The sequence below is a fragment of the Hipposideros armiger genome, unplaced genomic scaffold (genome assembly GCF_001890085.2).
Source record: "Hipposideros armiger isolate ML-2016 unplaced genomic scaffold, ASM189008v1 scaffold_903, whole genome shotgun sequence".
Lineage (NCBI taxonomy): Eukaryota > Metazoa > Chordata > Mammalia > Chiroptera > Hipposideridae > Hipposideros > Hipposideros armiger.
In genome coordinates, this window is record NW_017732253.1 from 194,873 (window position 1) to 222,441 (window position 27,569).

Below are 27,569 nucleotides of genomic sequence, written 5' to 3' on the forward strand. Positions count from 1 at the left end.
CTGTAGAGGGCAGTGTCACTGGCCCTCATATGTGGGATCCGAACTGGGGCCCTCTGGCGTCCCAAGCCAGCTCTTAACCAACATGCCACTTGGCCGGCCCTTTTCTATTTTTTTTAGACTCTACTCTATTTTTGCTCTGATCTTTATTACTTCTACTCACTTTTGGCTTTGTTTTCTTTTCCTAGTTTCTAGTGTAAGGTTACTTGAGATTGATTACTTGAGATTTTTTCTTCTTGAGGGAAGCCTATGTTGCTATAATATTTCCTCTTAGAACTGCTTTGGTTGTGTCTCATATAGACTTAGGGTCATTTTGTTTTCATTTTCGTTTGTCTCATGGTATCTTTTGATTTCTTCCTTGATCTTTCTGTTAACCCATTCATTGTTTTTTACATGTTATTTAGCTCCCATGTATTTGTGTGTTTTCAGTTTTCTTCTTCTAATTGATTTCTAGTTTCATATCACTGTGATCAGAGAAGATGCTTGATATTTCAATTTTTAAAAATTTATTGAGACTCTTCTTGGGGTCTAACATGTGATCTATCTTAGAAAATGTTCCATGTGCATTTGAAAAGAATGTATATTCTCCTGCTCTTGGGTGAAATGTCCTAACTATATCAATTAAGTCCATTTGGCCTAATGTGCATTTAAGGCCACTGTTTCCTTGTTGATTTTTCTGTCTAGATCAGCGGTTCTCAATCTGTGGGTCCGTGACCCCTTTGGGGGTCGAACGATCCTTTCACAGGGGTTGCCTAAGACCATCGGAAAACAAAAAGATATTTACATTACGATTCATAACAGTAGCAAAATTACAGTTATGGAGTAGCTACGAAAATAATTTTATGGTTGGGGGGTCACCACAACATGAGGAACTGTATTAAGGGGTTGTGGCATTAGGAATGTTGAGAACCACTGCTGGTCTAGATGATTTATCCATTGATGTCAATGGGGTGTTAAAGTCCCCTATTATTACTGTATTACTGTCAATCTCTCCCTTTATGTCTGTCCATATTTGCTTCATGTATTTAGGTGCTCCTATGTTGGGTGTGTGATGTCTATGAGAGTAATATCTTCTTGTTGGATTGAACCCTTTATCATCATGAAATGCTCTTCTTTGTTTCTGGTTACAGCCCTTGTTTTAAAGCCTATTTTGTCTGATATAACTATTGCTACTCCAGATTTTTTTTTAAATTTTCGTTTGCCTAAAATATATTTTTTCATCCCTTTACATTCTGTCTGTGTCTGTCATTTGACCTGACATGGGTCTCTTGTAGGCAGCATATGTATGGTTATTTTTTTTTCCATTTGGCAACCCTATATCTATTCATTGAAGCATTTAGTTCATTTACATTTAAAGTAATTATTGATAAGTGTGTAGTTATTGTTATTAATTGTTTTCAGATTGTTTTTGTGTCTGTTCCTTTCTTATTCTCTTACTTCTCTTGTATGTTGATGACTTTCTGTACTGGTGTGCTTAGATTCCTTTTTTTTTTTTTTAAGATTTTATTGGGGAATTGGAGCGGGGAACAGAGTTGGGGAATTGGGGAAGGGGAACAGACAAGTTGCTGTCCTTGTGCTTTTCAGTCTAGTTGTGGAGGATGTTGCTTTATTGGCCCATGTTGATATTATCATTGTGCTCTTCCCGGGTGAGGCAGATTGGTTGCTGGCCACTGGAAGGCTGCTCACGGTGGCTCTTGGCAGCGCACGCTGGCTGCCAGACATTCACAGTAGCTTTATGGCAGACCACTGCAGCCTACCCTGTCGCCGGCGACTCACAGCAGCCCAGCTCCAGATTGAGCTGTTGTTCATTATGTTAGCTGTAAAGGACGCAGCGTCACTGGCCCTAATGTGGGATCTGAACTGGAGCCCTGCTGCTCAGAGCTGGCGTCCCAAGCCAGCTCTTAACCAACATGCCACTTGGTCGGCCCTCAGATTCCTTTTCTTTATTTCTTGTATATCTCTTGTAGATTTTTGGATTATGGTTACCATGTGCTTCATATGTAACATGCTATGTTTATAGCAAGCTATTTGAACTAGATGGTCACTTAAGTTCAAACACATTCTAAAATCACTACCATTTTTATTCACACCCTCCACATTTGTTTTTGTCATTATTTTTTAATTCTTTTGTGTGTTGTGTATCTCTTACTTTATTGTTGAAATTAGACATAATATTCCTACTTTTGCCTTTTAGTCTTGTACTAGTTTTATAGTTGGTTGATCCACTGCTTTTATTAAGTGTTTGCCTTTGAAAGTGAGAACTGTTTTCTTTCCTATATTTTCTTATTCATATTTTTTATCTTCTCTTCTACAAGAAGTCCCTTTAACATTTCTTGTAATACAGGTTTAGTGGTGATGAACTCCTTTAGTTTGGGGAAGCTTTTTATTTCTCTTTCAGTTCTAAAAGATGGCCTTGCTGGCTAGAGAAATCTTGGTTTTAGGTCTTTGCCTTTCATCTCTTTGAATATTTTATGCCATTGCCTTCTGGCCTGCAAAATTTCTGTTGCGCTATCACCTGACATTCTTATGAGCTCACCTGTACACAACTAACTGCTTTTCTCTTGCTTCTTTTAAGATTCTCTCTGTCTTTAACCATTGGTATTTTAATTATGATGTTTTTTTGGTGTGGGCTTCTTTGGATTCATCTTGGTTTGGACTCTGTGCTTCCTAGACTTGCACGTCTATTTCTTTTTCCAGGGTAGGGAAGTTTTCTGTCATTATTTCTTCAAATATAATTTCAGTCCCTTGCTCACTCTTTTCCTTCTGGTACCCCTATGATGCAAATGTTGGTATGCTAGATGTTGTTTCAGGGGTCCCTTAAACCTCATTTTTTCTCTTTTTTTAAAAATTATTTTTGCTGTTCTTATTGGGTGTTTTCTGCTACCTTGACTTGCAGATTGCTAATTTTATCATCTGCTTTATCTAATCTGCAGTTGTTTTCCTCTATTGTATTCTTTATTTCAGTTATTGTATTCTTCATTTCTTAATGGTTTTTCTTATGTTTTCTATCTCTTTGTTGAAGTTCTCACTGAGTTAATCCATTCTTACCTGAAATTCATTGAGCATCCTTATAACCAGTGTTTGAACTCTGTATCTGGTAGATTGTTTGTCTCCATGTCTTTTAGTTTTTTCTGTTTTTTGCCCTGTTCTTTCATTTGGGACATTTTTCTTTGTGTCCTCATTTTGGCTGACTTCCTGTGTTTCTTTCTGTGTATTAGGTAGATCTTCTACCAGTCTTGACAGTGTGGCCTTATGTAGAGGTGTCTTGCAGAGCCTCCCTGGTCACCTGAGCTGGATGCCCCAGTGGTTTCCCCTGTGTGGGTTGTTCTCTCACTCCTGTTGTAGTTGGGCCTCAGTTGGTGTCGGCATGTCAGTGGGTGGGGTTAACCCTTAGGCTGACTGGGTGTGAGGGCTGGCTCTGACTACAGTGTACAAGTTCTTATGCAGGGGCTATCCCCATGGAGTGGGAGTCACATTAACAGGGGTATGGTGCCAGGCAGTCTGCCCTTTGCATGTGTCATTTGTGGAGCTAGTTTGGTGGTTCATTTGGAACATATTTCTATGTTTCTTTGTTTTCCTTGACTCTCTGTGCTGGTTTCTAGTCATGTGATAAAACAGCCACCTCGCCCAGTCTTGAAAAAGTGGCCTTGTATAGGAGATGAACCTTATTATTGAACCCTGACCTAGCTCTTGGTTGTCTCTCAATCCTTTTTGATTATTCAAGCTTTCTATTTTATTTTTACTGGATCCCAGTAGTTTAGGGTGTGCCAAGAGCAATCACTGTCTCAAAGGGGAGGGTTTCAGTCAGCACCTAGATTCAGGCTGAATACAAGCCAGATCCCAAAGCCAGACCTAAGCTTTAAAGGCTCAGGCAGCAGCTTTTAAAGTATGCAAATATATACAGTTTTGTGGGACTGCAAGAATAAGTCCCATTGGCGGCAGAGCCAGGCTATCTAGAGATATCCCCTGGGTAGTAGTAATAAAAATCAGGGCACCAACAAGTATACAAGCTCTTTCTCCTGAGATACCAGCCACTTGGAGTGAGGCAGAGGGAGAGCACAAAGATGGCGTCCATCAGCCTCCATCCCAGTTGTGCATTAAAGTAAGCCCCTAGATGTGTGCCAAACCAGAAGCCTGCTGCCCCTCAAGAAGAAGCTCCAAGCAAACATATAGGCTTCTTTCACAGAAAGACTGGGGGTGTATTTCAGTCTGCCCTATGCACAGATACCCTGGGGATGGTAGCCAATCAAGAAATGTTTCTCTGTTTATTACAGTCCCTTGAACCCAAGAACACATGCCCTGCTTGCCATTAGAGCTAGGTGATCAAGGGGTGTACCCTGGGCTGCAGCCATGAAAAGAGGGAGATCAGACATGTGTAAAAGCTTCCCTTTGGGAGATACTGGCATTCTGAGTGGGGCAGAGGTAGAGCACTAAGATAATGACCACCCTCTGAGGTCTCTAGTGAAGATTACAGAGAGTCCTTATGTATGTATTTAATTAGAAGCCTGTCCCTCAAGCAGGAGTCATGAAGATATGTATTAGTTTTCTATTGCTGTAACAAGTTACCATGAATTTTGTGGCTTAACAAAACAGGTATTTATTTTCTCACAGTTCTGTAGGTCAGAAGTCTGGGAACAGTGTGGCTTAGCTGCTTCTCTGCTCCAGGTTTCACAATGTTGAAATCAAGGTGTTGCAGGTTGTATTCTTTCTGGAGGCTCTGGGGATGAATCTGCTCCAAGCACATTCAGCATGATGGCAGAATTCAGGACTGAGTTCCCCGTTTCCTTGTCACCTGTTGGCTGGGAAACTGTTCTCAGTTTCTAGAGGCTGCACGCATTTCTTGGCTCATGGCCCCCTCCCTGTTTCATCAAAGCCAGTAACTGGGGGATAAATTTTCTTACTTCTTGAATCTCTTTGATTCCCTCCTCTGCCTCATGCCATCCCTGCCTTTTTCCACTGCATCTTTCTGACTGACTTTACCTTGGGCCCACATGGATAATTCAGGGTAATCTTCTTATTTTAAAGTTAGTTGATAATATCCATTAATTCCATCTGCAGAGTCCCTTCACAGCAGTGAATAACCTGTGGATGGGCATCTTGGGACACTTCAGAACTCTGCTGCCACAATATCCTACTCGCAGCTTCTGTTGCCACTGCACACTTTTAATGAAGGTCTTATAGCATTAGCTTTATTGAGTTTGTGCAAAAGGTTTTGCATGTGTTTTAGGGCTAGTGATAAGACTCTCCATGAAACCTCCTGGGATTTTCTTTTTACATTGAATAGAAGGGCTGGAAGGGTCACAGGGATGATGTTGCTGTTGGAGAAACTGAGGTATAGCCACATACAGAGCTATACTGAAATTATACAAAATCAAGATTAGAACTTAGTTGTCCCAGTGTCTGGGCCAGGGCTATTTCCTCCCTGTCATTTACTCAGTTCACTCAATTATTCATTCATTGACTTATTCATCTATTGACCAAAGAGTTGCCAAGTATCTACTCTATGAGATATTTTGCTAGATTTATGAGATGTAAGACATTTACAGACTTTACCCTCATGGAGTAAACTTTGTTGTGAGAATTACATACATCAAACAAATACTCCTACAATTATTTGTAATATAATTGATATGAAATTAAGGTAGAGGCTTCTATGAGAGCTTATAATAAGGAGATCTAACCTTGTCTAGAAGGATCAGGAAATAAAGAAGTGATATTTAAACTGAGGTCCAGATAATAAATAAATGTTAGCCAGATGTAGATGATTAGGACTTTTTTTTTTTTTTTAGCTGAGTCATTCTGCCACCTGTTGGCGGCTCAGCTCCAGCCGGGCATCGAACTGCTGTTGCTCACAGCTCGTGCTCTAGAGCGAGCTCTTAACCAACTGAGTAGGTGTAGATGATTAGGAATGGGCTAGTATTAAAGCAGGGCAAATGGCATGCGGGAAAGTTCGAAGGCACAAAACAGAGTAGATAAGTCAGGGAAAGTCAGTGTGGCTGGAAAATAGGAAGAGAGAGAGAGAGAGAATGGCGTGAGATGGATTTGAGAGGTGCAAAGGGTCAGATTGACCATGGCCTTGATGCCCATGGAAAGGATTTCAACTTTATCGTAAGTGAAATGAGAAGCGATGGGAGGATTTTACACGGTAGTCTTGTGTGAGCTTTGCATTTTTAAAGAGAGCACTCTGGCTGCAGTGTATAGTAGATTGGAGGAAGAAGGTGAGGCCAGTGGAGTGTGGACACAAGGGGTGTATATTCAGTGAAGCTAATTAGGAGGTGTTGCAACAGCCCAGGTGAGAAGTAGCTTGATCCAGGATTGTGAGAAGTAGGATAGGAACAGTAAAGGTGAAGGACAGAAAATGGATCTAAGACACATTTTGGAGTTAAAATTATCTTAACTTGCTGATGGATCAGATGTGGGAATGGGAGAGAAGATGGTCAAAATGACTTCTGCTTTCTGTCATATTTGTGGCTCTTATGATACAAGTCAATTAAAAATCACATTCCTATACATACTAAAAAGCCTTCCATTTTCTTAAAGTTTCACTTTCATTATATTGCAACAGTTATGATTCAGGTAGCAAGAAAATCCTGTTAAATACCACCTGGAAAATTTGTTTTACCAGATTTGTCAAAGAAGCTCACAGAATTTTATTATGTGATGACTTCAGTATTGTAATGTTTCTCCGTGTTCCCTATAGCTCCATTCTATTCCTTCTTCATTTCATCTGGGGCTAGAGAATGCAAATGATGGTTTCCCAAAGAAAAATGAGCATGAAAGGAGGCATCACATCCTCATTTCTTAACAGCTACTGCCTCATTTCTCTTAGGTCCATTCTAACTTCTTTTGGCCACATGGCCCATTGGTTGCTACTAATTTTAATGATGATATTGACATCCACTCCTAGCTTGGTCACACAAAGCACTATGTGACCATAGTGTGTAACCCTGGGTGGATGTTGCTCTATTCATAAGAGGTAACATGCACCCTGGACCATATATCAGCTAAAATATATAAACTGGTCCCTCAATATCCATCGGGGTTCATTTCAGGACCCCCCAGATTCCCAAATCAGTGGATTCTTAGGTCCCCTGTATAAAATTGTGTAGTATTTGCATAATCTACATTTATAATCACATTTCCTGGTAATACTTTAAATCATCTCTAGATTACTTATAATACCTAATACAGTGTAAATGCTATATAAATAGTTGTTATGCTATATTGGTTAGGGAGTAATGACAAAAAAAATTCTGTACATGTTCAGTACAGATGTAACCATTATCAGCCCTAACTACATACTACATGTCAGCAACAACACAACTTTTCTAAAACATTTTCAATTCCTGATTGGTTGAATCTGTGAATGCAGAATCTGTGGATGCAGAAGCTGTAGATACGAAGGGCCACTCATCCTGATGCAAGTTCCAAGATCATGGCCTGAAGGTTGTTTTGACACACCTTCCTGGCTTTTATATTTTTCCTTCTGGAGACTCTATATCAGATTGTCTGGGTTTAAGTTAATCTCAGGTCTTCCATTTACTACTGGGGTGCCTCAGGCATTTATGTCATCTGTTTCCTCATTTGTAGAAAGAGGATAAAATTAGGCTATTAGGAGTGTTGAATGAAATAACCCACATAAAGCATTTAGCACGGTGCATAGCACATAGGAAGTACTCCAAAATGGGAGTTGTTATTGTTTTCATTGTTCCAGATGGAAGATGCTAGCGTATCACTTCTTTTCCTTTTGCTCTTCTCTGGTAATGACAGCTCAGGTTTTGCCTTAAAAAGAAATGAAAATTCTGAGCAGGCCCTTGTTCCCAAGTCTAGGGCTTGCCAAATTTGTTGCTCTGGTCATGGACATCACAGTGAAGAGAAGCTATGGGCTGCCTCATGTATGTGAGTTCATCTGGCAGCTGAGCTCTGCTTAGTACCCTGTCCTTTCATTTAGTTGGCTCAATGTAGCTAACAATTCTCTGGGGACCGAAGTCTTCTGTCTGAATTAATCCTTCTTGAATATGTTGGCAGGAGGCCATGAGTTGACTTGATGGGGTCCTTGAATAAGTCAGTTAACCTCTCTGAAAGGAGGGTTGATGACACTGATAACAGGAAGGTGGAGGAAGGGCAACAGCCCATCCAAGCCCCTTTACAAATTGACCTCAGTGGTCCTTCCATCTTCTCCCTGCAGCTGCCCATCCTGCCTACTCCCTGCCATCTCAGTTCATAAGCCCTTGGAGGGTTTTGTGTCTTTGAATGGGTTTTTCTCTTGAGATTCCTCCTTCAACATCCTTGCCTTCTTTGATTTACAAACTCCTGCTTATCTTTCAAGACTCTGGTCAAATGTCATTTCTCTCTTATGTCTTTTTATTCATTCATTCCACAAATATTTATTAAGCAAGGCACTGTGCTAGCCATTACAAGACAAGCTGTGAACAAGATGGACAAAGACCCGTCTCTCATGGTGCTGATGTTACAGTAGGAGAGACTGACAATAAATAAATAAATGAACCATAGAATGTCATGTTGTGAGAAGTGCTGGGAGAAGACCAAAAAAGGTTGGCAGATGTGGGGTGAGTGATGGAGGGAGCTGCTTTCCAAGGAAGTGGTTTTGGAATTAAGACCTATAGGATGATAAACCAGCCATGTGGAGTGCAGGGGTCTTGATGCACAAACAAGTTAGTTGTGTTTGAAGAATAAAAACAAAGTTGGTGTGACTAGAACATGAGGAGCAAGGGGGAAGGGGGCATGAGAAGAGATCAGAAGATCTCAGGTAAAGTGGTCAGATTTTATATTCTGGGTGAATAGGCAGAGGTGAAATCTGATTTTGTATTTGTAATAGCACTCTCTGTTACCTATGTAGAGAATGAATGCGGAAGGGGAGAAAAAAAAAAGAGAAAAGAGGGAAGGACAGGAAGAGAACCAGGGAGCCCAGTTAGCAGGTTCCTACAGTAGTACAAGCCGGACATAATGGTGGTTTGACCCAGAATTACAACTATGAAGTGGGGAGTAGATGGTTTAGAGATATATGGTGAGAGTGTGGTTAAAAGGACCTTGATAATGGATTGGATTTAGGGGCAAAAAAAGAATAACTTTAGGCTTGAGCAACTGGGCGGATGAATTATAATGCCACTTACTGTGATGGCAGACATTTGGTGATAATATTTAGAGGACTGGGGAGTCCGAAGTCTATTTGGGACATGTTAACTTTGAAATGCCCATTAGACATCTGAAGGGAAATGTCAAGTAGCTATTTGAATCTACAGGTGGGAATCTTGAGGAAAGAGATCAGGAAGATACATATATGTATTCCCCCACCTCCCAGCACGATTAGTGAATTTATCCCTCCTTTGCAGCATTGTATTAAGATCTTAACAGAACCTAGGTTCTCCTGCCTCTGTAGGTCCTACATCACATCAAGCATATTAAAAATTCATCTTTATCCTACATTACATTTCATAGTATGTGATTATTTAAGAGTTGCAATTGGCTAGTTTGACGGTGCATTTTGTAGGTATTTAATGAAAATATCATTGACTTTTGTTCATTTCAGAGGCAACTAAAATTATTAAAAAAAAATGTTTCAAGCTACTTTTGGATGCCCTTGGAAAGCCTGTAGTGCAAAGGCATGGGGCCTTTAGTTTTAAATTGGTAAAATGAGCTGCTGCTTCCTCTGGACTCCCAACAATATTTTTTATGACCCTTTGAAAGCACTTAAATAGCTTCATAGTACAGCCATGTGTTTTTGTGTCTTTGTCTTCGTTAGACTGTAAGGTTGAAGAGGGCAAGAAGCACCTCAAATCTTGGTATATGACAGGGACTCAATGTTTATTTATGGAAGCATTAATTTGAGCTCAGAAGGAGAAAAAGCCAAGTCTAGAGATACAATGCCCTTTCTATCTGCACTTGGGAAAAGACTCTTACTCTCTGCCTTGCAACACATGCAATATGGAGTTGTTTATTCTCTGGCACTCTTTAAAAGGGAGGCAGTGTTATGCAGAAGGTTGATGCTGTGTGGGCTTGAATCCCCGCCACTCCCTCTTACTAGCTGTGAATCTTGCATCAGAAAGTTAAACTCTATAGGCCTCTGATTTTTGGGTGGGCCAAATTAAATAAAGCTATTTTAGTAAAACTCTCGTCAGCTTAAAACACTATATTCTTATAATAATGTATCCTTTCCTAAAATGTAAAAAGGTCTTAGATTCAGGCCTTAGGGAATGTTTCTGGTAATTTCTAGTTAGTGGGGATGCAAAATATCTTTTGTTGCCTGACACCTGGCCCTGAAAAAGCAACAGCTTTTTCAATGCCCCCAAACAATGGCCCTTTAGAGAAGACTTTGCAAGAAAATCCTTCAGTAACACAACAGTCAAACATCCTTCTAAGTCACTTGCAGGTATAAAGTGGGAAGGAACTACTGGCATTCCCCAGACTGGCCCTTTGAGACTTAGAGATGCTGCATAACTGCATCCTTCTTGTCCAGGAATTGACTCTGGACCAGATTTTCACCTCTCATGATGAAGAGGAGACATGATATATGGATTACAGCCCCACTTCTAGGTGCCAAGTTGCTCCAATGAGCCACAGTAAAATTAAGTCCCTCCTGGCTGTGCCCTGCTAAATTTGTCAATGGCTCCAAAGTATTCTGCTGAGAACTTCAGATTTTATGGGTTTGCAACAAATATAACATTTGGAAATGGATGTCAACCAGGGAAGAGAAGCAGGTTTATACTTTCTGTCGAGACATATTGAATTTGGGGCCCAGGGCCCAACTTGGGTCAAGTGAGGTCAAGCTGTAGCTGGCCTTTGTGTGACCATTGCTGTTTTGCATTAGAGGATGGAAGGAGTGTTGAACTGGCCAGTCCTATTTAAAATTTCCCCCACATTTGTCCATATTTGTAAAGCTGCTGTCTGTCATTGCCCTGTGTGTGAAGCTGAATGAAAATATGAAAGCAGTTAAGAATGCGTGCCTACTTATGTTTTAGCTACATGACATTCATTTTATTGGGTTGTCAGAAAAATCATGACACATTTTTGCAATGAAAAACATAGAAAAAATACGTCATGACTTTTCCGACAACCCAATACATGAGGGGAATAAGGTGTTAAATATTTTCTTGCTCAGCTGTGCCCAAAGTGTTGCTAACTTGACTGAGAAACTTTAATTTAGTAGTTACTACAATAATCACCTTCCCTTCTCTACAAAGCACTCAGTTTGTGAGTTCCTCAAAATGAAATGTAGACTATCGAGTGGACAACAATGAGTCTGATAGGAATCAGCAGCATGATGATAAGCCTCTGATGCTGGGGTGCTGGGGGGAAGTGAGAAAATTCAAATCAATCCATAGATGATACTGCTTATTAGTAAGGTCTTCCTTGGGTGGGGAAGCTGAGGAAGACACTGTCTTCTGGGAGGTATAAAAATGTAGATTCCTCTTGACTAGTCCATCAAATGTTGACTCACTGTCCTTAGTAGCAATGGACTAATTAAAACCATTAAAACAATTCATTTTCTTCCCTGAACATCTCTTATGCAACAAGTTTGCTGGCTATGTACTTCTTGCACTCCTTCCATCTGCTTAGTTAAGCCTTACCCATCCTCCAAGACCCAATTCTAGTTCCACCTGCTCTAGGAAATTCACCCTGAACAGTCCAATTCAAAGAAATTTCTGCCTGTCTGAACTTAATAACTTAGTGTTCCATTCGAGCTTTAGAATTCACTACTTACTGTTGTCTTACTGTTAAATTTTATTATTATTTTGAGTCTGGCTATATAATCTCAATTTAAGCCCATATGCCTCAGCTTTTATTTTTTTTGGAAATGGGGGATCGTACATGGATCTCTGCTCCAGAGATTTTGTGAGAATTAAGAGAGGATATATTTTCATCAGTACATATATACTCTGTATTCCCATATTGTGAAGCACATAGCATGTGGTCAATAAGGTTAGTTTCTAGCCATCCCCATAATGGGACTTCATGGCAGCAGAGGCTTTCTCTCAGACCTTTTTGTATCCCCAGATCTTTAAACCTAATTGGAACTCAATTTGTTTGTTGCTTTTGCTGATTTCTCATTTCTTTCCCAGAAGGCAGGGCATTGAATCTTCAAAGCTAGAGACTGCAACTCAAGCAGGGCTCAAAAAAATCTATAATCCATTGTGTGTGTGTGTGTGTGTGTGTGTGTGTGTGTCTTTTTCTAACTATTCAGTCCTACCTCGTGGCTGGAGATTTATTTTAGACAAAGGCATCTTCTAGGCATCCATGGATACAGCCACTGTCAACTTTATACCAGATATCATTAAATTCTACAAGGCCATCTCTTAACAGTGTTCACACTCACACCAACTTGTGCCCAGCCCACTGGCGAGTGTGCCATTCTCCACAGTCTGGGGAGGCCCAGGGAAGGAGGCAGGCCCGGATGGCTGATACATGGAGGTAGCATCTGCACAAGCCGATAGAAACTGTACAAAGCTTTTATAGATGTTTTTCACGCCTTTCTTAAAATAGGATTTTATATACATTCATGACCAAACCTAAGCTGTTCTTTTCATATACTGCTGCTACTTTCCCCCTCCTTTTCAATTCCCACCTCTGCTCACCTTTTCTTTTCCAACTTTATTTAGATGTTTCATTCCTCTCTGCCCTTTCCTTCCTCCTCAGCTTCTATGTGGAAACACAAGTTTCCCATTACCCCAGCCTTGCAGAGGTGTTTACACATGGGTATCGACAGATCAAATAAACAGGAACTTAGGTTAATTTAATAGAAAAAATAAAATATGGAATAACATTGATTTTGGCCAGTATCAATTACAACCGTTCTACTATATTTTACAAAAAAACAACTGAACATTTTACACATGTACAGTATTTTTCAGTAAAAGTGGATTTGGATTTAACAATGGATCACTAATTAAGAATAAAAAGACAAAAGAAAACAGAAGATAGGACTTTTGTCTCTAGACGGTTAGAGCATTTGTTAAGTCTCCAAACTTTGTACTATCCATTACATATATCTCATTATGAATATATATATTTATACATAATATATAACATTAACTTAAACTTTGAAAGCATTATGTTCTAGTTAATAATATTCTGTAGATAAACGAGGCAGTAACACACTAGTAGTTAAACCAGTATTTCCATGATGTGCGCCTGCATGGTCAGTGGGAAATGGAACACACATTGGTGGACCCGATGAACTTGGCTGTCATTATTGATGGTTATTTCTCTAAGAACACAATCATTTTTATTTTTCCTATTATAGTAACTTTGTGCTGAAATATTATGGGATGGTTCCATTAAATGGATTCATTTGCAGGCCAATCTGGTTTTGCCACCTGCTTAAACTTACTTTAGGCTTGTGCTTACATTTGTCCATTTAAAGACTGTGCCTTTAAATGTGAGACTATATGCCATACCCAGGATTAACTTTCTTTACGTCAGAAGGGCCTGCAGTGTTATGAAGAGGAAAACTTCCCAGCAAATCAGTTGATTCCCTAGTTACTTATGAATCATTATGTGACTCAGTACCACTATAATGCTAAGGGGGTCATTAAACTATTTACTTATTATCCATGTTGGGTTGGATGTTAACTTTGATGTCTGGGAATGAATCTTTTCAAGGTAGGCTTTTTCCTAGCTTGTTCTTAGATGGGGACCTTAGCATGTACGTCCCAGCTCCTTTCTAGAATAATCGGTATTGATATCATTCCTCTTCTCAGCTGTGAAGCCAGTGACACCTTGGAAGTAAAAATAAAGGCTGTAAGATGGCTAGTCACTCCCAAAGCAAATGAGGTCACCAATGGAGCTTTGATATGAAAATATGAGGAAACTTGATTAGTCTGTCCTCCCCTAAACAGAGAAACTCAGAATTGGTAAAAAGATCTATCAGGCTTCCTCATTTTTGACCACTGATCCAAAAGAATTTTTGCATAATTCGGTCTGTTCAATTCCTGGATGTGTTTAGGGAGTCATAGAAAACCAGTGAAGACATTTCCAAGAAAACAGATGATCTCAATGACATTCAGTGTACAGGTGTAACATAGCACAGTTATAGAGGGATAGAGCAGTGGGAAAATAACAGAACCAGGAGGGTACAATCATGCCGCCCATATTCAATTTCCAGTTTTATTTTTCTGAAAATGAGAAGATGAAAAAATGTCTAATAAGCACCATTGAAAAATGTTTCCCAGCCAACGTGGGCATGAGCTTAAATATTATTTAAATAAATTCCATTTCTTAAAAAATACAGGACCTTTTAGAAACTTTTGGCTCCAGGAAAAAAAAAATTTCCTACATCAAATCCAAAATGCTTCCCACCACAACAAATGGAATTTCTGATGACCTTAAAAAAATGCTATGGGGATAATGGCTAGATAGCACCAAGAGATTGTGCAGGGACTACAAACTGAACACTCTGGACTTTGGGGGAGGTGGACCAGCCTCAGCTAGTTTGTGTAACTTTGCATTCTGTCCATCACCAATTTGACTATGCAGAGCGATCCCATTTGGCCAGCTATATGTAAAATAACCCAATCTACAATGGAAAAGCCAGTAGCAGCAAGTCTATTTGATGAAACCAGTGGAGCAGACTTATCAAGTGAGTATAATGCCAAAACTACATAATGAAGCAAATTATGTGTGGAAAGTATCAATGTTCAACTGTGTAAAACTAAGACAAATGACACTGAACACAACTCTACGGGATGTTCTTAATGCCCTTAGGTCCAGTTTTCTGCCATTTCCCCCCATGATGGACTCAAGCATGGAAGATGACTAATGCAAGAGCTTTTTGTTTCATTTTGATCTATGTCTGCCCTCATGATTTTTTGAAAGGTATTTTTAGGCATCTCAAAGGGGAAACAAGCAAGTAATGCAAAAGGAAAAAAAATGGACCTTCAAAACCAGGGCAGGAAATCAAATCATTACTTTAACGTCAAATTTTGGCATCAAATGCTTTGGTCATACAATACTGTCTCTGTGGTCCTGGCTGTTTAGCACTAAACACCCAGTTATAAAAGGTAGGCTTGTTGTAGGTTTATTATTTTTTTTTCCATTTAAGTTCTGACAAAACAGTTCACCATCTCCCTGCACAAATTGGAGAGAGAGAGAGAAAAAGAGAGCAAGAAAAAGAGAGGTGGCTTGCTTTTTTTTTTCTTTTTTTTCTTTTTAATAATAATATGGAGTAATCTATAAGTCTACAGGAACAAAGAAATCTAGGATGGCAGCTCAGCCTTGGAATGTACATGTTTTGCAGCAAAGTTGTTGAAGAACCTTCCGTTGGCACAGATTGTTCTTTTTCACTAGCATACAGAAGCCTCCTTCCGCCCAGGACTCTTCCGTTGCTTTTCCAGGAAGTCAGCAAGAGAGAGGGAGAGTTGAGGACGAGAGCAGCATGATGTACACACACGGAAGAAGATTTTGATTGGCCAGAGAGGCAGATTGGGGGATTGGAAGAGATCATTCAGGAGCAGTCAACAAGGAGGAAATTTGGTCCACCCAAAGTGATTTCAGTCAACAGCATTGTTTTTCAAGGAGAGATATTGCAGTCCAACGGGAAATGTGATTGGTATCCATTTGTGAAAGGAAAAAAAAGATTAGAAAAAGAATAAATTAGAAATCAACAATAATATAAGCAAGGAATATTTATTTTTAGAATTACTTAGAACAGAGAGTATACAGTCGTTTATACTATATTTCATTGGCTCTAAGACACTGGATTTAAGATGCACCACTATTTTAAATACTACCATGATGAAAATGCTTTTTATTAAATGCTGACACAATAGTCACTTACAAATTAGAATTTTAATTTTATGCTTATTGAAAGTACTTTCTAAACTTATATAACATGCTGTTTTGCTTCTGTCCATATGCAGTAACTCTTCCTTTGACTATTAAACAATTTTTTTGAAGCAATTTTGAACTGTAATTAAATTCAACACAAGAAGTAGTAACCGTATGCCTCAGTTGACCAGACATCTCTTTGAGCAATGACAACTATGTCACATAACCTCCTAGGTCAAAAGCAGTTGTAAGCTCCATGAATTATAAGATGCATCTGATTTCAGAGATGATAAAATGTAAAAACGATTGTCTTAGAATCACTGAAATATGACAGTTGAGAGAGAATAAATAGCACATCCTAAATGCACTTGCCAGGTGATTTGAAAAGCCTGGTAAGCCATCAATACCCTTTCTTTTCTTTTTCTTTCTTTTACAAATTTAATGGTCTTTATAATGGTAATATGTCTTTATAATGGTAATATGTAATATCTGAGACCTATACAGAATATATAACATAAGAAAGTATAATGATACTATGAACATCCATAAGCCCATCACCCAGAATGACAGTATTTCTGATTCTTTTGGATCTGTCAGGTGCTTATTTTTCTTCTTCACCTTTAGAAGTAAACTCGCTGAAATTTGTGGTTACCATTCCCTTGCTTTAAATTTTTTTTTTCAATTACGCTTCACATACGATATTATATTAGTTTCAGGCAAAAAACATAGTGATTAAACATTTATGTACCTTACGAAGTGATCTCCCTGATAAGTCTCATGCCCATACAACACCATAGTTATTATAATATTATTGACTACATTCCCTATGCTGTACTTTACATCCCCGTGACTATTTTTATAACTGCCAATTTGTACTTCTTAATCTCTTTCACCTTTTTCACCCATCCCTCCCAATTCCCCTCCTGGCTCGTGATTATCAATTAGTTCTCTTTATCTATGAGTTTGTTTCTGTTTAGTTCATTTATTTTGTTTTGTAGATTCCACATATAAGTGAAATCATATAGTGTTTCTGACTTATTTCACTTAACATAATACTCTCAAAGTCCATCCATGTTGTCACAAATGGTAAGATTTCACTTTTTTCTATGGCCGAGTAATATTCCATTGTATATACATAAAACTTCTTTATCCATTTGTCTATCAGTGGACACCTATGTTGCTTCCATATCTTTTTTTTTTTTTTAAGATTTTTATTGGGGAATTGGGGGGATGGGAACAGTGCTGGGGAATTGGGGAAAGGGGAACAGACAAGTTGCTGTCGTTTTGTTCTTCAATCTAGTTGTGGAGGACGTTGCTTCACTGGCCCAAGTTGGCACCATCATTGTGCTCTTCTCTGGCGAGGCAGATCAGTCGCCGGCTTCTGGACGGCCGCTCACTGCGGCTGCTGGCCGCTCACGCTGGCTGCTGGCTACACACGGTAGCCCATGGCAATCCACTGCCACAGGGACTGCAGCCCACGCCGTCGCTGGCGACTCACGGCAGCCCAGCTCCAGGCCGAGCTGTTGTTCAGCATCTTAGCTGTAGAGGGCAGTGTCACTGGCTCATATGTGGGATCCGAACCGGGGCCCTCTGGCATCCCAAGCGAGTTCTTAACCATCGCGCCACTCGGCCGGCCCTGTTGCTTCCATATCTTGATGATTGTAAATAATTCTGTGATGAACATAGGGGTGCATATATCTTTTTAAATTCATATGGATTTCTTCAGATAAATACCCAGAAGTGAAATTGCTGGGTCATATGGTAATTCTATTTTTAATTTTTCAAGGAATCTCCATACTCTTTTCCATAGTGGCTGCACCAATTTGCAATCCCACCAACTGTGCGTGAGGGTTCCCTTTTCTCCACTTTCTTGCCAAAACTTGTTGGTTGATTTATCGACGATAGCCTTTCTGACATATGTGAGGTGTTGTTTCGTGGTTTTAATTAGCATTTCTCTGACAACTAGTAACGTTGAGCATCTTTTCACATGTCTATTGGCCATCTGTATATCCTCTTTGGAGAACTGTCTATTCAGGTCCTCTGTCCATTTTTTAATTGAATTGTTTGTTAAGTTATATGAGTTGCTTATGTATTTTGGATATGAAGCCCTTATCCAATATATCATTGGTGAATATCTTCTTCCATTGGGTGGGCTGTCTTTTTGTTTTGTTGATTTGCTTCACTGTGCAAAAACTCTTTAGTACGATATAGCCCCATTTGTTTTTTCTCTTCTTTCCCTTGCTCAAGGCGCCATATCCAAAAATATATTACTAAGAGCAATGTCAGAGTTTACTGCCCAAGTTTTCTTCTAGGAGTTTTATGGTTTCAGATCTTCCATTTAAGCCTTCAATCTATTTTGAGTTTATTCTTGTATATGGTCTAGTTTCATTCTTTTGCAAATATCTGTCCAGTTTTCTCAACACCATTTATTGAATAGACTCTCTTTACCCCAGTGTATATTTTTGCCTCCTTTGTCATAGACTAAATTACCTTATAGGCATGGGTTTATTTTTGGGCTCTCTATTCTGGTTCCACTGACCTGTGTCTGTTTTTACGCCAATACCATGCTGTTTTGATTACTATGGCCTTGTAGTATAGTTTGATATCAGGTAGCATGATACCTCCAACTTTGTTTTTCCTTCTCAAGGTTACCATGGCTGTTTGGGGTCTTTTATCATTCCATGTAAATTATAGGATTATTCTGTGAAAAATGCCATTGATATTTTTTTAGGGATTTTATTGAATGTGTAGAATGCTTTGCATAGTATGGACATTTTAATATTAATTCTCTATATCCACGAGCATGGTATATCCTTCCATTTGTTTGTACTTTCTTCAGTTTCTTTCTTCAATGTCCTATAGTTTTTAGGGTATGAGTCTTTTGCCTCCTTGGTTAAATTATTCCTAGGTATTTTATTCTTACTGATGCAATTGTAAATGGGATTGTTTTTTTAATTTCTCTTTCTGATAGTTTGTTAATTGTGTACAAAAATGCAATTCATTTCTGAATATTAATTTGTATCTTGCTACTTTATTGAATACATTTTTTAGTTCTTTCTTAGAAGTGCTTTGGCAGTGTCACATAGATTTTGGGTTGTTATGTTTTCACTTTCATTTATGTCAAGGTATCTTTTATTTTTTTTTACTATTTATACTATGTATTTATTTATTTTTTAATTAGTTTCAGGTGTACAACACAGTACAACAGTTATACTTTTTACCCCTCAAAGTGACAACCCAAGGTATCTTTTGATTTCTTCCCTGATCTCATTGTTGATCCATTAATATTATAGTTGTAATTTATGTAACTTCCATGTGTTTGAATACTTTTCAGTTTTCTTCTTGTGGTTGATTTCTAGTTTCATACCATGGTGATCAGAGAAGATGCTTGATGTGGTTTCAGTTTTCTTAAATTTATTGCAACTTGTTTTGTGGCCTAATGTGGTCTGTCTTAGAAAATGTTTCATGTGCACTTGAAAAGGTTTCATGTGCACTTGAAAAGGTTGTATATTTTGTTGCTTTTGGGTGAAATATCCTAAGTATATTAATTAAGTCCATCTGGTCTAATGTGTCATCTAAGGCCACTGTTTCCTTGTGGATTATCTATCTGGATGATCTGTTCATTAATGTCAATGGGGTGTTCAAGTCCTCTATTATTACTTTATTACTGTTGATCTCTCCTTTTATGTCATCAATATTATGTCATCAATTATATACTTAGGTGCTTCTATGTTGGGTGCATAAATGTTTATGAAATGTCCTTCTTTGTCTCTTGGTATAGACTTTGGTCTATTTTGTTTGACATAAGTATTGCTTTCCCAGTATTTTTGTTTCCATTTGCATGAAAATTGTTTTCCATTCCTTTCCATTCAGTCTGTGTGTGTCTTTTAATCTGAAGTGGGTCTCTTATAGGCAGCAGATATACAGGTCTTGTTTTCTTTTTATCCATTCAGCCACCCTATGTCGTTTGGTTGGAACATTTAGTCTACTTACATTTAAAATAATTGCTGATAGGGATGTAAGTTTTTAATTTTTTTTCTGTTTTTGTAGTTCATCTCTGTTCCTTTCTTATTCTCTTGCTCACCTCTCATGTATGCTGATGAATTTCTCTACTATCATGTTCAGATTCCTTTCTCTTTATTTCTTGTATATCTCTTGCAGATTTTTGGATTGTGGTTACCATGTGCTTCATATATGTTTATAGCAGTTTATTTTAAGTTAATGGTCGCTTAAGTTCAAACACATCCTAAAATCACTACCATTTTTACACATACCATCCACGTTTGTTTTTGTCATTTTTTTTTTTAAAGATTTTATTGGGGAACTGGGGGGAGGGGAACAGGGTTGGGGAATCGGGGAAGGGGAACAGACAGGTAGACAAATTGCTGTTTTGTTTTTTTTTGTTCTTCAGTCTAGCTGTGGAGGACATCACTTCACTGGCCCATGTTGGTATGATCATTGTGCTCTTCCAGGGTGAGGCAATCGGTCGCCTGTCATTGGTCAGCTGCTCACAGCGGCTCCCAGCAGCTCATACTGGCTGCTGGCCACTCACGCTGGCTGCCAGCCACCCACGCAGCTCATGGCAGCCCACTGCAGCCCCCACGGCAGCCCAGCTCCAGGTGGAGCTGTTGTTCATCATCTTAGCTGTAGAGGGCGAGTGTCACTGGCCCTCAATGTGGGATCCGAACCGCAGCCCTGCTGCTCAGAGCTGGCACTGCCAAGCGAGCTCCTAACCAGCTGAGCCACTCGGCCAGCCCTTGTCACTATTTTTTAATACTTCATGAGATTTTGTGTGAATCCCTTAATTTATTGTTGTAATTACACATCATCTTTCTACTTTTGCCTTTTAACATTTGTACTAGCTTTATAGTTGGTTAATCTATTGTTTTTACCAAGTGTTTTCCTGCTGGTGAGAATTGTTTTCTTTCCTATATTTTCTTATTCATATTTTTGATCTTCTCTTCCAAAATAAGTCCTTTTAACTTTTCTTGTAATACTGGTTTAGTGGTGATGAACTCCTTCAGCTTTTTCTTGTCTGGGAAGCTCTTAATATCTCCTTCGATTCTAAATGATAGCCTTGCTGGGTAGAGTAATCTTGCTTTTAGGTCTTTGCCTTTCATCACTTTAAATATTTCATGCCAATCCCTTGTGGACTGCAAAGTTTCAGTTGAGAAATCAGCTGATGATCTTATGGGAGTTTCATGTACATAACTAACTGCTTTTCTCTTGCTACTTTTAAGATTCTCTCTTTGTCTTTAAACTTTGGCATTTTAATCATTATGTGTCCTTGTGTGTACCTTGTTTGAGTTCATCTTGTTTCAGACTCTCTGCACTTCCTGTTTCTTTCACCAGGGTAGAGAAGTTTTCAGTCATTATTTCTTCAAATAGGTTTTCAATCGCTTGCTCTCCCTCTTCTCCTTCTGGTATCCCTATGCTGCAAATGTTGGTATGCTTAATGTTGTCTCAGAGGTTTCTTAAAATACATATATATGTGTGTGTGTGTGTGTGTGTGTGTGTGTGTGTGTTTCATTTTTTCTTTTTTGCTGTTCCATTGGGTGTTTTCTGCTACCTTGTCTCCCAGATCTTTGATTTGATAGTCAGCTTCATCCAATCAGTTGATTCTCTTTAATGTATTCTTCATTTCTGACTTTTTTTTGTTTTCTATCTTTTTGTTGAAGCTCTCACTGAGTTTATGTATTCTTACCTTAAGTTCACTGAACATCCTTATAACCATTGTTTTGAATTCTGCTTCTGGTAGATTATTTGTCTCCATTTCATTTAGTTCTTTTTCTGGAGTTTTGTCCTGTTCTTGCATTTGGGAAGCATTTCTTTGTCTCCTCGTTTTGGCTTACTCTCTGTGTTTCTTTCTATGTACTAGGTAGATCTTCCACTGGCCTTGATAGAGTGGCCTTATGTAGAATGTGTCTTGCAGAGCCCATTAGTGCAGTCTCCCTTGTCACCTGAGCTGGGTGTTCCAGGGGTGTCCCCTGTGTGGGCCCTCCTGTTGTAGTTTAGCCTTGATGGCTACTGGCATGTCAGTGGGTGGGATTGACCCTCAGGCTGACTGGCTGTGAGAAGTGGCCATGACTACAGCAGATGAGTTGTTGTGCGGGGGGCTGACCCCATGGAGCGGGAGACAGTTGAGTGTGGCTCTGGTGCCTGGCAAAGCCGCTCTTTAGATGTGTAGTTTATGCAGCTGGTTGGGTGGTGCTCTGGTTTGGTCTGAAGCTGGCCACCAGGTTTTTTGGTTCTGGGGTCTCTTGGGGGGCGTTCTGGTGCAGGCCAAGGTCAGCTATTGCCTGTGCACAGCCTGGGGCCACCTGGTAGGAGCTACAAAGTGATGTGTAGTTGATTGCTACCTGTGTTGGGCTTGGAGTTGCCTTGGAGAGGCCGTGTTGTGAACCAAGGCTGGCTCCCTTAGTGCCAGGTTTGGGGCTGCTTAACAAGAGGTACAGGTCACATTGAGGCCAACTGCAGCTTATTTGGGGTTTGTGGATTTTTGAGAGACTTTAGGAACATTTGCAGTGCAAGTCCAGGCAGTCTGCTTCTGTAGAAAAGCCATGGAAATAGGTTCTTTCTGGGTATGTGAGTTGGGTGGTGCCCCAGGGTATCACCAGAGCAGGGTGTACAGTTTTTTCGAGGTTACTGCAGAACTCAGATTTGGTGCATGCTGGCTGGATTGGGACAGAATTCAACAAAGGAACAATAGTGTCCTCTAGCACTTCCAGCTCTTGCCTTGAAGTTAGTTAATTTAGTTCTTCCTTGTATGTCTCTGCTGCTTTTTAAGCTGCTGCCCCTGTGCTGGAGCTCAGAGTGAGTGAATCTGTGTTTGGGCCCTATAAGGCCTGGAACGCCTAGGTCTCTTGCAGCCTGTTGTCTTTCTTGAATACAATCCCAACAGGTTTTCACAACCAAGTGTTATGAGCACTTCTCTTCTTGGTGCCAGTGTCCCAGGCTGGGGAGCCTGGTGTGGGGCTGAGACACGGAGCTCCTCAGGGTGGGCCTCCATAGCCGAGCTATTCTTCCCAATTCCTTGTCGCCACACTGAGGCTGTGGGACTTGCTTGTTCCACATCTCTGCCCCTTGTACCAGTCTCAACATGGCTGTTTCTTTATATCCTTACTTATAGGAATTCTGTTCAGCTGGTCTTCAGGTGGTTATCAATGATGGGTCTATAATTTAGCTGTAATTTTGATGAAGTTGTGGGAGGAGGTGAGCACAGCATTTACCTACTCTGCCATCTTGACTGAAGCCAGTACTCTCCTTCTTTAACTGACCTGAAAATGGACTCATTGCAAATTATTTCTTTTCCATTGCTTCCCACAATCCTGACACTCCACTTTACCAAAGTGCCATTTGGCATACATTTTCACATGCCTACCATGGTTTAGGGAAATTAGTTAAAGCATCACAAACCTTGAAATGACTGGTACCAAGTGTTATGGATGAAAATTTCAAGTCACAGTTAGATGAATCAGTTAAAAATCTTCATCTGCTTTCAGAAATGAACTTATGAAAATTCTAGTCATATTCAGATATAGGAGAGCCCTGTTTTTAAGTAATGATAAGGCATCTGCTTTCAGAAATGAACTTATGAAAATTCTAGTCATATTCAGATATAGGAGAGCCCTGTTTTTAAGTAATGATAAGGCATAATTGTTGGTAATTAAAAAGTGATACTTACATGGTCCTGGGGGTGCCATCATCTACTCCTCTCACCACAATGTTGTGCAGTAAAAATCAGCCCTAGCCAAGAAAACCTTGCAATGCAAAGCCTGAGTGGGCTTGCCCTTTCCCTGCCAGACCTGTCCTATAACAAAAAAGCTATGAAGGTCCAGTTACCTATGACGCTCCATGGAAACAAGACCACAAATGATGTTCTATCAGTGCTGTTGCCTGCCCAATTTTTTGAGGTCTTTTGACATTCCTAACAGCTGTAGAATAACCATACGAGGTCAGTAATATTATCCTCCTCATTTCTACTTATGAAGGAAGTGAGGCTCAGAGAAATTCAGAACCTGCCCAAAGTCTGCCGTCCAGATATGAACAATTGCATTCTGACTCCTGAATCCACATTCTCCCAACCACAGCACTATTCTACCTTTGTGGACTTTCTACAAGAGGAGTTATTCAAAGGAAGACAAAGAATAAACCCAGGGGAATGATCTTTCAAGGGAGGCTGTCCAAATGCATATGTTTTTTATCTTTCTGTTTTCATAACAATCCAAAGATGTTTAGAATAGCAACAATTCCAAACAATTTCTACATCACTGACATGTACAGTGTGTATAAACTTTAGGCACAAATTTAGGGCCCCTTCAGCGTGAATTATAAGAACAGTCAAAGTTCACAAAATGTTGAAGTTGGAATAATTTAAAATCATAATTTAAAATCATTCATTTCACAGAAGGGGAAACTGAGGCTAGAGATGTCAGGGAACTTGGCATTTGCCAAATTGTCAGGGGGTATGGAGTAGAGTCAGAGGTTCTCAAACATGAATGTACATTAGAATCACTTGAGACGCTTCTAAAGATATCCATGCTCAGGCAACACCCTAAGACCAATTCAATCAATATTTGGGGGAAGGTGTGAGGTCCTGGCATTTGGGTAGAAAAGAATAATGGAGAGACTATCAGAAGTTTTAACTTCTGTACCTGGTTCTATCATTAATTCCTAGCCTCATGGGCTTAATGAACCATTCAGATACCATTTGATTGTTATTCACATATCAAAATTATAGTCATTCCAAATAATAGAGTGGCAATAAACTGTAGCATCTCCATGAATTTTATGCTGTTATTAAAAATGTAGTTTCTAAAGACTTTGTAAAAACAGGATTATGTTTATATCTAATGCTTAGTGCAAAAAGCAGGATACAAAGTTCCCTGTACGTATGGCATAAGATAGGAAAGAAATATATCAAAAACTAACTGGAAAAGGCTATGTGTTATATGATTCCAACTATATAACATTCTGAAAAAGGCAAATCTATGGAGGAGTAAAAAAATTAGTGATTTCCAGGGGTTGTGGGGAAGGAAGGATGATTCAGAGCACAGAGGATTTTTAGGGCAGTGAAACTGTCCTTCATGATACTAAAATGTAGATACATGCTATTATACATTTGTCCAAACCCACAGAATGTACAACACTAAGAGTGAACCGTAATGTAAACTATGGACTTCGGCTGGTCATGGTGTGTCCATGTAGGTTCATCGATAGTAACAAATGTATCACTCTAGTGCAGGATATTGATAATGGGAGAGGCTATGTGTGGGTTCAGGGGATATATGGGACCTCTCTGTAATTACTACTCAATTTTGCTGAGCAGCTAAAACTATAGTTTATTAATTAAAAAAAGTTAACTGGTGCCATCTTGGCCAGTGGGACTATAGGCGATTTAGTTCTTCTTGCAATTAAAAATAGCCCCCAAACCAAAAAACAAACCCCACTGAAGTCATAAGTTCAAGATGAATGTCAACAAGCTATTGGGCATGTCCTATTTGACACATACTTGATAGTTTCTTTTTCAAGTGGAAATATATTAGGTCTTCAAGTAGAAAGATCACACTTGGATTAGAAGATCAAAAACAGCAGTTGTACTCACCATCCTTGCAGATGGTTCCCATCTGACACATTCCTAAATCTAGGAGATACCCACTGGGGCAGCTTGTACAGTTCTTGAACCCTGGACCATTGCACGTTAAACAGCTGGTGTCACATCTATGGGGAAAACATACAATTTATCATCCTTTCACACATCAGGCACAAGAAAAGATGTGTTTACTACTAACCTCTTAATTTCTTAAGCTCAAGTTTCTCTTTGAAGATGACAAAAAAATGTTTTCTTAAAGTAATTGCTAGGTTTGACAACATTAAAGAAAACCTAGCAGGTAGATAGTGTGATTTTAAAGAGCAGTAAGCATGTACTTGAAAGAGATATATTACCTTAAAGGTTTACTTTAAAGGTTTTAAAGTGCTCCTCAGGCAAAAAAAAAAAAATCAAAGATAAGTTGGGTTAAAGCTGCAGGGCCGTGTCCAGAGGTACATGTTTGAACCTTATGTTATAATTAATAATTCTAAGTTTCATATTATTTATGAAGGCAGTCAAATAAGGAACCCAGTAACTAAATGCAGGGCTTGAGGTGTGGATCCACTTACTTTTTGCAGGATTTATATCCATTCTCTGAAGAGTGGTCAAAGTAATAGCTGATACTACAGCTCTGCACACATCTCCCATCCTCCATGAAGTAGCCCTCCGTGCAGTTAATGCACCCATCAGCACCGGCCCCTTAAAAGCAAGACAAATGCAGGAAACAGAAACAAAACCTCAGAAAAGGTTGCATGATGGGTTGTTTGTTGCACAGTTTATGAAAATGCCATTAATAATGCTGTAATTTTAAGAGTTATAATTTAGTATTTGTGCTTTTTTCTTACATTCTTTGGGGGAAAAAACACCCCCGTTTTAAATTGAACCTATTTGCCAAAAGCATCTCATCTTTTGGAAAGAGAAGGAGATATCACTGGGGTATTTAAGTTTCTCAATGAGGATAGGATGCTGAGGACTGATTTTCAATGAAAATACATACATGCATGATTAGTGAAAAAGAAATATGCTTCCCTAGCATTTACTTAAAAAATGTCAAGTGGGTTTGCATGAGTGATGGCTAAAACCAAAAAGCCAAACCAGAGCCAAACCAGGTAAACAAAAGCCAAACCAGAGTCAGAAGAATAAACGGAAGGACTGGGGGAGAGGGTACCGGCACAAGTGGCACAGAAGCGGTGGCAGGGCTGACAGTCCTGGCCATTGAAGTACTGTCCATCCTCACAAGCGATGGAACACCGGGATCCCTGCAGGCTGAAGACATAGACACAGACTTCTGTGATTGAGGCAAAGAGGTAATGGTTCCCCAGCTCCATATGTAACAAATATAGTTCCCCCCAGAGACCTGTGGGTTTGGCAAAGCTTCAAAGCAGGGGAACAGAGGAAATAGCCCTTGTACCCTCTTTATTTTTTTCCCTCTCGATGCCTACAATGCTTCTCTGTGCCTTATTATACATAATGTCTGTAGCATATACACGTGTTGCAAGCTTTGGGGACATGCCTTTGAATTGTTAGACTGGCCTACACATCTCACATCCTGAAGGTTTTAAGAAGTATTTTATGGACAAAAACAATCACATTACCTAATAATACGCCTAACAATTCCCTGATAGCCAGACCTACTACGTAATAAATTTAAAAGTTGTTTCATAATTATAAATGCATTAGGAACACATGGTAAATGAATTACAACTGAATAATAGCGCACAACCACCCCTGCCCAAACTCCCAGGAGTAGCTTTTTTATTTTTGTTTTTAAGTGCTTCTGATTTACTTCTTGTTGGTTCCCATAACAGAGTTCTAATATAATTTTGCCTGTTTCTTGATTTATTTTAAACTCTAATGAATAATTTAGCACAATTACCTACCTACACTTCTGCTTCCACAAATATCTCAACTTTTCTTAGTTATATTACTATTTAGTGTTTCTAGGCATTATCTGTACCACATTTTCTCTAGCTAGCACTCTTAGTATTGGATGAGTTGCCAGAATGTCCAGAGAGGAATGTATATTTTTTTTCACTCTCTTAATTTTTATCAGCAGTGGTATCTCTTATAGTCTACTGGCTGATTCTTTTTTTTTGTTTGGTTTTTTTGTTTTTTTAAAAGATTTTTATTGGGGAACTGGGGTGATGGGAACAGCGCTGGGGAGTTGGGGGAAGGGGAACAGACAAGTTGCTGTCGTTTT

The 27,569-nt window shown here is 39.3% G+C and overlaps 1 protein-coding gene across 1 annotated transcript in view; it reads right to left on the reverse strand.

Moving 5' to 3' along the window:
• PCSK5 (proprotein convertase subtilisin/kexin type 5) overlaps nucleotides 1–27,569 on the reverse strand; it is a 451,676-nt gene that overhangs the window by 129,092 nt on the left and 295,015 nt on the right. The window contains exons 18-20 of the mRNA XM_019630362.1: nucleotides 26,538–26,635; nucleotides 25,939–26,068; nucleotides 25,385–25,500 (exon numbers count right to left, since the gene is read on the reverse strand). Of these exons, the coding sequence (XP_019485907.1) occupies nucleotides 25,385–25,500; nucleotides 25,939–26,068; nucleotides 26,538–26,635 (344 nt within the window). The remainder of the gene's footprint in view (nucleotides 1–25,384; nucleotides 25,501–25,938; nucleotides 26,069–26,537; nucleotides 26,636–27,569) is intronic.